The sequence below is a fragment of the Helianthus annuus genome, chromosome 5 (assembly GCF_002127325.2).
Source record: "Helianthus annuus cultivar XRQ/B chromosome 5, HanXRQr2.0-SUNRISE, whole genome shotgun sequence".
NCBI classification, from domain to species: domain Eukaryota; kingdom Viridiplantae; phylum Streptophyta; class Magnoliopsida; order Asterales; family Asteraceae; genus Helianthus; species Helianthus annuus.
In genome coordinates this window covers 174,954,460-174,967,331 of record NC_035437.2, presented here as the reverse complement: position 1 = coordinate 174,967,331, position 12,872 = coordinate 174,954,460, and the positions used below count along the sequence as shown (strand labels likewise).

Sequence of the window (12,872 nt, the reverse complement as noted above, 5' to 3'; positions counted from 1 at the left end):
CTAATTTATACACAAGTTACAATTTTATAAAAGACAATGCCTTCTCTTATATAATCTATATTTAAAGTATTTGTAACAGAGACTGTTCATTGTATTAGATTAAGATATATAATCTCAATTACATAACAATAGCAGGTAAACGGGTAACAAGTTACGCCAAAACCCTTTTGAATAGCAAATGAGGCAAACTATATTTTTACATGTTTCCAATAATTTATCACATAATCTAAAAGACACATTACTTTTTTTACAGTTTAAAGGACTTATGAGTTTACCTGGTTAAATATATATATATAAAAAAAAGTAAGGACTTGGAACTGGAAGGTAACTTATAGGAGGAAATTACTGGATTGCCCTCAAGCTTTATTTTTTATTTTTTAATTTAAAAAATAAATCCCCAAATGTTTCTTTAAATATCAAAGCACAAAGCTTTTTGGCTTCTTAATTATCCCTCCTCACACTCCTCACAAAAACCTCTGTAAAACCTGGTTCTCTGCAACTTTCTGAGTGAATGCAAGTAGAAAGAACAAGAAGGATTTCAATGGAGTTAAAGAGTGTGATGATCTTCATTTTTGTCATTCTGTTTTTGCAGCAGTTTGCTCACTCTGCAACACTTGTTGTTGATGGAGTTTCTGAATGGAAGAATCCTACTGTTCAAGTTGGTGACTCCATTAGTAAGTTACATTTATTTTGTTTGTTTTTTTTTTCAGTAATTTTCAAGATATTGTCTACATTCTGAAAAAAAAAAACATTTTTCAAGATTTTCAAGAACCCAAATTATATAATCTTTTTTTTTTTTTTTTTTTTTTTTTTTTTTTTTTAAGATTGTGTTTTGTAATTTGTTTTTATTTTTTAGTTTTCAGGCACAAATACAACTACAATTTGTACATTTTCAAGAGCAGAAGAGCTTTCAATTTGTGCAATTTCACTGAATCTACACTTCTCACTCCTGCAAGCCCAACATTCACTGTACTCTCTCTCTCTCTCTCTCTCTCTCACTTAATGTGTGACTTCATTAAATTCTTGTTTTTGTTAGTTAAGGTTTAGGACATATTAATAAGTTAACTGAAAATGGCTTCTTTAATGTAACTAATGTAATTTTTTTATGGTAACAATGGAGTTTTTGATGGGGTTTGTTTTAGTTTATTGTTGCTTAAAATTAGAAGTTTAATGGTAACTAATGTAATTTTTTTTTGGTTAGCATTGGGTGCTTTAAATGATTGTATTGCCTGCTTTATTGGCTGTACAATTTCCTTTTAAGAAAAAAAGTAGGACTTTCCCCCCTCTAGCAAGTTCTATGTTATAACAAAACTTTTTGACTATAAAGTTTATATGAATTTTTTACTATGTATTTATGCCCTTGTTATTTAGTTGATGCCCCTATTATCTACCAAAAAAAAAAAAAAAAAAAAAACTATACATTATATATGTATATTGAAAAATTTAAGGTTATTTTATAACTTTGTATTCTTTAATTTAAACTGTAGTGTTAAGTTTTAATTTTACATCATGTTGTACATCATCCTTTTTTTACTCCAAAATTTGACTTGATGCTCAGTTTAATTAAAAGATAAATTATCACGAGAAAGTTTTTTTTATTTGACTAATTCTTTACAACTATAGTGTCTTGTCGGATGATAAAAAATGTCTTGTAATCTATAAACTTAACTACCTATCTAGGAAAATATAGTTATTTTATGATTATAGAGATACATGAATAATAAGTCTCTGAACATATATTTTACAACTATAGAGATAAAAATTAAAAATTATTATTTTCACAATTTTCTTCAAATAAATTATAATATATAAGAATTTTAGATAAATATAAGTGTATATGTCGCTTTCTACAAGTGTATGAATAATAAATTATTATATATAATTTTTTAGATAAATAGAAGTGTATATGTTGCTTTCTACAAGTGTATGAAACTTCACCAAATATTTGCTAAATAGATTATTGAGAAAAATAAATTAAAAAGATACAACATAACCTTAAAATGGTATCCTAAGTTTACTTACTTTTAGTTTTAACATTTTTTAGTTTCTAAAATTCTGACTTCTAACTTTTTTTTTTTTTTTTGAATGAAGTGGCACCCATCAAGGCTTGGCTCCTTCTACTTCGCCTTCAAAAACGAGTCCACAAAATCTTGTGACGCCGGTGAGAAGCTTGCAATTCAAGTTTCCTCCTCACCGACACCGGAAACATCCGCCTCGCCACCACTACCACAACCGTCGGTTGCAGCACCGTCACCTTCCATCGCCATTGGTGGTCACGGGAGCATTGTATCCTCCTCACCACCACTACCTAGCATCCCCGGTGGTGGTAGCGGTGGAGGTATAGTTTCATCGTCTCCGTCTTACCCGTGGCCTAATCGTCCACTAGAACTAGTTTCCCCAAGCCCGTCTCCAATGAATGCGATTTTTCCCTCGAATGGTCCCTTGAGTGGTCCAAGAAAACGTGGCGGATCTTTACCGTTCATCAACAGCAACCCTGCGGTGCCGTTGCCGACCGGTGAAGTCGATTCCGCCACCATAAGGCCTGCTCCTAGTTCTAGTGTTCATAGCTTACAGGTAACCTTATACCTTTCACTTTTGTATATAGTCTCACTTAGTAATCAAATTTTATTATTAGTTTTTATATAGGTTATATAAACTTTTGAAAGATTTAACTACTTGAAGTTTTAGTTTTACTATATATATATATATTTTTTTGAAAATTTGTTACCACTTAAATTTATTCACGTGATGTGTCAATTGTGTAAAATAGTTATAAAAACGACGGAACAATCATGTCGGCTATTTTACATAAGGGTTGTGCTAAATGTACTATCTTTCTATTTTTACTCAGGGGTATATTTAGCATGCAAGGTACATTTAGCCAACCCCTGACATAATTGGCATAACTGTCATGTCAACTATTTTACACCGTTGGCATATCCGGCACGATATGCAACTATGTAATCGTACTACTGGTAATGTAATTTCGGTCATTTGAAAACTTGAACTTGAGTGATTAAAAAGAGTTAAATGCCAATTTAGTTCCTGTGGTTTGGGTCATTTTGTAGTCCAAAGGTTTAATTTTTCGCCTGTGGGTCCAAAAAGGTTTTACTGTTGCAATTTTTGTCCACTTGGTTAACTTCATCCATTGTTTCTGTTAACGAGAAGGGCAATTCGGTCATTTTATATGGCCGAATTGCCCTTCTAGTTAACAGAATTACATATAAAATGACCGAATTGCCCTTCTCGTTAACAGAAAAAATGGATGAAGTTAACCCAATGGACTAAAATGGTAACAGTGAAACCTTTTTGGACCAAGAGGCGAAAAATGAAACATTTTGACTAAACTGGCAAAATGGCCCAAACGACAGAGAATAAAATGACATTTAATATATGAGTACATAATTTTTCTATCAACATTCATTTAACTATAGGATCATGAACATGGAGTCATGGAAATGATGATGATTGGAATTTTGTGTTTTTTCTTTTTGCAGGATGTGGGGCTTGTTGGTGGTGTTAAAGTATTTTGTTGTGTGGTTTTGCTAGTGGTGTTGATATGAAGATGGGTGGCAGCTAATTGATGTATGTAAAGAGAGGAGTGGGGTAGTGTAGGGTAGTGTGGGGGCATGTCAAATTTAAGTTAAAAGGTGGATTTTGATGATTATTGTACCAATCTTTCAATTTTATGAGTTGTGTGACCCTGCATTTGAATTAAAAGCTTATTTCTTTTGCTACATTATTCCATTTGTGCATTTCTAGCTAAACATTACAATAGAATTGTTATGATGGTTATCATATCAATATATTGTCATGATTTTAATCATCTAACTTTAAAAGTGAGATGACTTTTTATTACTTTGATTTACAACACAATAAACTAATTTTGATCCTTTTTCTTTCGCGGGTCTTCTTGTTTTTTAGATCCGGCCAAGTGGAAAACCAAAACGACGAGAGATATAACGAATGCCGATCCAAATATGAGCGGAGTACATATCTTGAACTTCCTTTTAGGCGATTTTGGTTTTTCGCCGTCATCCTTAGATTCATCTTCATTGTCATATACAACCTTGTGTGCCTCTTGTTCTAACAACTCTTCATTGGTACAAAGTTGCAATAACTTTGTTGGTTCCGCTTGAATTTCTTCGGTTTTCAACTCCTCGACTTGGGCTCCAGTGACGCCTTGTGTAACTTTTGGCATTCGTATCACGAGCTCGGAGTCATCTTCATTAAAAACAGCATTGACTTGATTATAGATCACCCCTTTTGGGACTTCAAACCACTTCTGAAATCCCCTCATCTCGATATCTTTCTTGACAACCCTTCCTCCTACAATCAACATATCTTGAAACGGCTTTTGTCCACTTATTTTGATTCTATTCCCGTCTTCGTTGCTCTCAACTTTTATGTTCGATCGTGTATATCCTGTATAAATGCATTATACACTAAAACTAGAGGCATATTTATGCAGTGTTCAACAAAAAAGGCCCCCAATAAGAACAAAACTATAGTATAAAAAAGAATCTTTCTAAAAAAATAGGGGCGCTAAGCATGCTCCAGGATAGTGTTATGGGGGGGGGGGGGTAACGAGCGTGTGGATATGTGTCACCCAATCAGAAACCTCCACTTGGCAAGTGGCGTTGTCCCACCACGATTATACAAACCGTCTTACCTGCTCATTTTTCCTCTTTATCACGTTCTAAACAATTTCGTGTTTTTATTTTTTTATTTCCTTTTATATAAAAGGTTTGTAGACATGTTATTAGCCAAAAATAAACTTATTAATGAAGTTGTTACAAAGGTTTAAAGGGTGTTTGATATTGGATTTTTCTCATATATGGTCGAAAGTATCAAGTAGCTTGGATTTTCTTATTTTATTGTATATATATATCTCATAAAAAGCAACCAAAACATGTTAGGATCAAATGTTGTACCATGTTTAGGCAGATAAACTATTATTATTTTTTATTTTTTGGTCGGTCTATTTTTTTTTTGCACATTTGACATGTTTTGACCGCTACCGGCTAATTCTAGACCTAGTCAAGAAAATTTGTAGATCCAAAATATAGAATATAGTATTGATTTCTTATCTTTAGACCACTTATATTCATTACAATTTACATTAACGATAAAAAAGGCAATTTATATTGGTCAGACCTATAGTACAAGTAATCAAAGTTTGGGCTTAGAGCCTCCAAAAAATAGGGCCTTAAATTAAAAGAAAATTTATATGCTAAATATTAGTGCAAATTTTATTGTTTAGATTTGTTTGATTTCTTATATAAGCAAACCACTATGTGTTATATATGTGGTAGATTTTTGCTAGTATCCAAACACAGATGAAGGAGTACCGTTTATAATAATCAAAAAAAGGAAAAAAGGCTCCAAAATTTCATTTCGCCTTATGCCTCCAAAAAGGTTGGAATGGTTGTATATGTATGTATGTATATATGTTAGTTTCATACAAACCTTTGAGTTCGACGGTGAGGATGAACATGGATTCTGTTTCTTGAGTGTGAAGATGTGGACCGGATTGATCCTCATCAGGCATCAACATCAACGGGTAGAAATCGGCAAATTCATCAGCGACTTTCATGAGGTTTGTGTTGGATTGAAGTGTCATTTTTCGAAGAATTTGTCGTTTGATATTCCAAGAAAACGTTTTATGAGAAATTCTTGAGTCTAATTCATGTATATAGTACATAGATGTGGATTTGAAGATATGTAAGGAATAGATGCATTGCTTCTCATTAGATATTAGAAAAGAATTTTTATTATACTTTTCAAGAATTTTTGTTAATTGTATTTTGCAGCCCAGTTAATTAGTGAGGAACCGAACTCATGTTTTTGCAGCCCAAGTTAATTAAACAGATGATCTCCACAGGCCCAATTGACCATCCCAAGTTGCAACCCAGTTAGGAAAGATTTTGTAGCAGCCCAAAGTAGTTAAATGATCCAGATTAAACCCATAGGGAATTAACTCACTCTTCCCACGGAACCCGGGACCGACCCACCATCCAACGGTTCGGTTCTTGGTTCTCTTACATGTATACTCATGGTTTTGGGTATGGTCCAGGCTGGTTTGGTCCATGTCGGGATTGGTTCTGGACTGATATTCAACCCTACAAACCTTTCCTCTAACCTATGAGGTAGAAATGTTGCTCTCAAGACCTCTGGCTCCCAAACCTCTTTTTATTTTAATTTTATTTATTTATTTATTTATTTATTTATTTATTTATTTATGTGTGTGTATAGTATAGTATAATGTTTAACATAAAATGAGTAAGAGAATCAAGATAACACACAAAGTTACTAATAATAATGGTAGTGAACTACCACTATCGTAAGGGGGTAACAAAACCATAGTAGCAATATGTAAAAGAGTAAAAAGACAAGAATAAGCAGCATTAACTCCATGAAAGTGCCTCCACAGTCCCCTAAAAAAGTCCATACACTAAGACAACGTTGAAAACTAGGGCAAACACATTTATAAGATATGACAATATGTACGTATTTATTGTATATGTTTTTTTTTTCGAACACATTTATATGATATGACAATATGTATGTATGTATGTATGTATTTATTATATAAGTGTATTGCTATGAATCAGTGATTAACCGTTGGTAACATATATTATTGAACTTGATCATCGCAAATATTATTGAACTTGTATAAGATTCCAGGATCGTCACTCAATGGTTCCTGGACAAGTCTCAACACAGGAGCCAAGAACTAGAAAACTGAGAGAATGAGCAAAGCGAACCCGAGAGTTCACTTTTATATCAACTCTTAACATAAGTTACAACCAGGCCCTTCATAATAGCCCATAGATGCTCGCAGGCCTCACAGTCTTTAGGCTCGTATGCATAAGTCCCTCAGATCCTCATAACTTTCATATCAACCCTCCAACTTACAAAACTTGTGAGTATTTAACCTGCACACATACTTGTTACACAGTTTAGTAACACTTAAACAATAAACAATAACATATGAATGATCAACTATTATAACATCATTTTAACAGCTTTGGTAAATTATTTATTTCTAATGAATTTTGGCTGCTAATTTGTCATTTAATGAGTCCCAAACTTCATCGGCATTGTAGTCCAAACATAATACAAATAGTCCAAACTCCCCATTTCTATCATACTGTTTTAGTTAACACCTTTCAAACCGCTCGTCGCTCGGTAGGAAAATACTCGGAAAATGCCCGTTCTATTTTTAGCTCGGTTGTAAACGAGCCGATCGGCTTGGTTCAATTTGTAAAACGAGCCAAGCACAAGCAAGGGTCTGTTTGGCGCAGTTTAGCTCGAATCATTTTTTAATTTGTTTTATATGTATATAACACGCACAAATATAAATTATAGTTAGTGTTTTATATATACCACTTGAACTTTGTGTTGGTTCAGTTCTGTTTATGCATAAAGGAAAACAATATGAATCATACCTGTCACCGCAGATAGTGCAGAGGAGAATCCTGTGAGAGAGTTCGACATGCCTGTCATCTTGATTCGGTTCCTCCTTAGGGTGCTGACTGATGATGGTGACTTAGAAACCGAAAAGGGTATCGGTTTAGGAGAGGAGGTTTCGTGATGATGTTATGGCTTATGGGGTGTGAATTGTGAAACTGAGTAACCCTTAAACCTCCACCTTATTCTCCTTATATAAGCACCCAGGAGGAAACCTAATTAGTTACTAAGGGTAATATGGTCCATCAACAATTACCAACTAATTAATAATAGGTTCTAATATATTTTGATCTCTATAATGTAAATGATTAAGATGGCTATTGATTAAATATTAAACATAATATATTTAATCTTACATTCTCCCACTTAGCCGAGTAATCATTTACTATGAGTATTAGCTAAGCCTGATCAGGAGTTAACACTCATTTTAGCCTTAAACAAGTACTATAGCAGAGAAATACAGCCGTTGAATCATTATGCGACTCAGGACCCCCATTAATCATACTATAGCCTTAATTTAAAACCTAGTCGTTATGATCAAAATACGCGTAAGCCCTTTGTTTGATTTGTAACCTTTTATTTGTCTATATGCCATTATACCGGTTGAACATATTCTAATAGACATACAAAATCAAACTTGAGGAAATTTCATTAAACATAAAACATAAGTTAGTACAATATGCTCAAATAAGGTCTTTACATAATCCCATATTCCGAACATGTTCTTCGTAAACCTTAGGAGGGAGACCTTTAGTCATCGGATCCGCAAGCATATCCTTAGTACTAATATACTCGATACAAAGATTATTTTCCTCAACACGTTCACGTACAAAAAGATATTTTGTATCGAGATATAAACCAGCTCCAGTCGAACTGTTACTGTTCGAGAAACTAACGGCAGCTGAATTATCACAGTAAAGCTTCAATGGTCTAGAAATGGAATTAACGATTTTGAGTCCAGTGACCAGATTTCTAATCAACATTCCATGACAGGTTGCATTATAGACAGCAATGTACTCTGCCATCATTGTGGAAGTTGTGGTCAACTGTTGTTTATGACTCTTCCAAGAGATAGGGCCGCCTGCTAACATAAAGATATAGCCCGAAGTGGATTTCTTGTCATCTTTGCATTTGGCAAAGTCAGAATCAGAATAGCCCACCACTTCTAAATGATCACTTCTTCTATAAGTCAGCTTATAGTCTTTCGTCCCTTGCAGATATCGAAGTACCTTCTTAGCTGCTTTCCAGTGATCTAGGCCAGGATTAGTCTGATAACGGCCTAGCATTCCAGCAATATAAGCGATATCTGGACGAGTACAGACTTGAGCATACATCAAGCTCCCGACTACTGATGCATAAGGTATCTGGCTCATTTGCTCCTTCTCAACCTCTGTTGTCGGACACTGAAACGAACCGAAAACATCTCCCTTAACTACTGGAGCGACGGAGGGTTTGCACTGTTGCATGTTGTATCGTGTAAGGACACGATCTATGTAGGCCCTTTGGGACAATCCTAAGATCCCTTTGTTTCTATCTCGGTGAATTTCGATGCCAATGACGTAAGATGCATCTCCGAGATCCTTCATGTCGAAGTTATGCGAGAGTAACCGCTTCGACTCATGCAACATGTCTAAACTATTACTTGCCAATAGAATGTCGTCAACGTAAAGGACAAGTATAGTAAAGTTGCTCCCACTCATCTTGAGGTAGGTGCATTGATCCACTTGATTCTTCATAAAACCTTGCTTCTTCATGACTTCATCAAACTTGAGGTACCACTGACGTGATGCTTGTTTTAACCCGTAAATGGATTTCTTCAGCTTACAGACTAGATGCTCCTGACCTTCAGGCTCAAAGCCTTCAGGTTGCTTCATGTAAACATCTTCGTCCAAATCTCCGTTAAGGAAAGCAGTTTTAACGTCCATCTGATGCAGCTCTAAATCAAAATGAGCTACTAGGGCCATGACGATCCTTAATGAATCTTTACGAGAGACAGGTGAAAACGTCTCTTGATAATCAATTCCCTCTTTCTGAGTGTAGCCCTTTGCAACCAATCTCGCTTTGTAGCGTTCAACGTTCCCATTCGGATCCAGTTTTGTTTTGAACACCCATTTGCATCCTACGGGTTTGACTCCGTTGGGTAATTCTACCAAATCCCAAACGTCATTTTTCTTCATGGAATCAAGCTCATCAATCATTGCTTTATTCCATTCAGAAGACTGATCACTGCTAATGGCTTCATTGTAAGAGATAGGATCATTGAGCTTTCCGGGATCCATTTCAGTCAGGTAGGTAACATAATCATCCCAATTAGGAGGCCTTCTTTGCCTGGATGACCTCCTGAGTGGATTATCGGGTTCAGCGTTGTCTTGGTTTTGAGCGTTTGATGTGCCTTCGTCATGAGGTATAATTGGTTCTGATTGTAGAGGTGAATTTGGAGTTGGTGCAGTAGCTTCAGGAACAATAGTTGCATTGGGTACAAGAGGAGTAATCGGAGTAATGGTAAGCGACGAGTCTCTCCCCCCCGCGTCTTGTACTTCTTGCAATTCTTCGTAAGGGTTGGTACTGCTCCCACTGACCTTGAAATTCTCCAGGAACGCGGCACGCTTGGTTTCAACAATACGGGTGACATGGGAAGGACAATAGAAACGATAACCCTTAGAGTTCTCAGGATACCCGATAAAGAAACAGGTAACTGTCTTAGGGTCAAGTTTCCTTAGGAAAGGATTGTAAAGTTTTGCTTCAGCAATGCAGCCCCATACTTTCATATATTTAAGACTCGGTTTCCTTCCTGTCCAAAGTTCATAAGGAGTTTTAGGGACAGACTTAGAAGGAACTCTATTGAGTATATGAACAGCTGCTTTTAACGCTTCAGTCCAGAGGAATAATGGTAAGTTAGTGTTGGCTAACATACTACGCACCATGTTCATAAGGGTACGGTTTCTTCTTTCAGCGACACCGTTCTGCTGAGGTGTACCAGGCATGGTGTATTGGTTTACAATCCCCTGGCCCTTACAAAACTCATAAAATGGACCAGGAGCTTGACCCACATCAGTATGTCTTCCATAATACTCACCGCCTCTATCTGATCTCACAACTTTAATCTGACGATCTAATTGCTTTTCTACTTCAGCCTTATAATCTTTAAAAGTTGTTAGAGATTCAGATTTCTCCTTAATAAGATACAAGTACATGTAACGAGAATAATCATCAATAAAAGTGATAAATGAAGTATGTCCTGTTATGCCAGCGATTTGGTAGGGGCCACTAATGTCAGTGTGAATGAGTTCTAATAAATTAGAACTCCTAGTGGCACCTTTCTTATTCGCTAATGTCATTTTACCTTTAAGACATTTGACACATGTTCCAAAGTCAGAGAAATCGAGAGGAGGTAAGACTTCATCCTTTACGAGACGATTTAATCGCTCTTTTGAAATGTGGCCTAAACGCTGATGCCACAACATGGATGAAGTCTCTAAGTCTCGTTTCTCTTCCATCTTTGTGAGTGATTCATTAATGTTATATGACAACAAAGATTTGGAAAAGCCATCATCTAGTTCTAATCTATAGAGACCTCCATCCAGAACACCAGTACCATAAAGAACAGAATCATAATGGATAGAGAGTTGGCGATGACCATGGGAAACAATAAAACCGTCCATGTCTAACTTTGGTCCTGATACAAGGTTCCGAGTTACCTCAGGAACATATAAGGTATCATAAAGTTTAATACATAAACCAGTTTTCATAACTAATTGTAATGTTCCAATGGCCTTCACTTCTAATTCTCGATCATCCCCAACCTTAAGCGTTCTTTGGTTTCTTTCCAGCTTCCGGATTGAAAGGAATCCCTGAGTAGAATTGGTAACATGAACCATAGAACCAGAATCAAACCACCAAGAATTAGCAGGAACACTTAAATTATAGGACTCAAGTATCATAAAATAATCGTTACCTTTCTTAGCCAGCCACTCCTTAAAATCAGGGCATTCCTTCTGCATATGTCCTGTCTTTTTACAGAACTTGCAGCGGATACTGCCTAAGGAGTTCTTAGAGCTGGAAGGTGCACTTGCATTAGTGTTAGGATTAGACTTATGGACTTTAGAAGCATCCTTCCTCTGATAATTGTGCTTCCTTTTCTTAGGATTGGAGGTAGTGAAATTGGCAACATCAGTATGGCGATCCATCCTCATACGCTCCTCCTCCTGTACGCACATGGCGACCAGCTCACTCATCGTCCATTTTTCCTTCTGAGTGTTGTAGTTGATCTTGAATGCTTCAAAAGAAGAAGGAAGCGAAGTAATGATGAAATGAACAAGGAAACCATCACTGATTTCCATTTCCAGCCCCTTCAGCTTATTGGCCATGTCGTTCATCATCATGATGTGCTCGCGAATGCCGCTCCTCCCATCATACTTAGTTGTCACAAGCTTGAGAATAAGAGTACTAGCGTGCGCCTTAGACGTCCCTTTGAACTGAGCCTCCACATGTTCCAAGTAGGTTTTAGCATCTTCAGAATCAGGAATAGCTCCCCTGATTGCATTGCTTATGGATTGCTTCATAAACATGAGAGACATGCGGTTACACCTAGTCCACTTTTCATGAGTTAACTGCTCAGCAGCAGTACTTTGAGTGGTAAGGTCCGCTGGCTTTTTCTCTCTTAGAGCATAATCGAAATCAAGCAATCCGAGAGTAAGCATGAGAGCATCCTTCCATGCAGCAAAGTTATCACCAGTCAAAGGTGGAATCCCGCAGTTGGGTGCTGATAGTGGAAATAAGATGAGCAAGTTATGATACTAAGGAAGAAAACTAATGTGATCTATGGGCACGTTAAACTAAGGCAGGCAAAATAATGACCATTTTACATAATGAAGCTGTGATAATGTCTATTACTAACATCAAAATAATAGACTTAACTAAAAGTTCTACTTAAACAAAAACAAAACAGCTTTGGCCAGAAGTGTAATCGTTTAAGCATATGTGCAAAGTGGTTGTAACAAATCAGCTTTGGCCAGAAATTGAAACAATCACTTTAGTTATGCACTTGCTAAGTATGCCATCTATGAAAGAATTAAATCAGCTTTGGCCAGATATTAAAACATTCATGCTTATGATGCACACTTAGCATAGCTTTCGTAATACTTGAATGATAAGTAGATGTATCAAGTCAGCTTTGGCCAGAAATGATATATCAAAAGCTCATTCAAGTTAAGCTATTTCTGGTTTTGTAAAACATTATCTGATTCTGATTAATTAACTAAGTAAATTACAAAACCATTTATTTAATAGCAAACCACCCGTTAGCGCGGATCGAACTCCGCGGTGAGTTCGCTGGGGGTGCGGGGGACAGCGTGCCCCCGCCCGGGGTTCGGGGCGGGGCCCCGAAAAAAAATTTTTCG

The 12,872-nt window shown here is 36.2% G+C and overlaps 2 protein-coding genes across 2 annotated transcripts; one reads left to right on the top strand and one right to left on the bottom strand.

The window, feature by feature from the left end:
* Positions 1-435: 435 nt before the first annotated feature.
* On the top strand, positions 436-3,742 carry LOC110942288 (early nodulin-20). Its single transcript, XM_022184026.2, has 4 exons — positions 436-674; positions 857-969; positions 2,092-2,574; positions 3,498-3,742. The coding sequence occupies exons 1-4, from the start codon at positions 512-514 to the stop codon at positions 3,561-3,563; spliced, it is 825 nt and encodes a 274-aa protein (XP_022039718.1). The 5' UTR covers positions 436-511; the 3' UTR covers positions 3,564-3,742.
* LOC110942289 lies at positions 3,726-5,688 on the bottom strand. Its single transcript, XM_022184027.2, has 2 exons — positions 5,470-5,688; positions 3,726-4,425 (listed from the first exon to the last, which is right to left on the bottom strand). Exons 1-2 carry the CDS (start codon positions 5,621-5,623, stop codon positions 3,881-3,883), a joined length of 699 nt encoding a protein of 232 aa, XP_022039719.1. The 5' UTR covers positions 5,624-5,688; the 3' UTR covers positions 3,726-3,880.
* Positions 5,689-12,872: the final 7,184 nt, after the last annotated feature.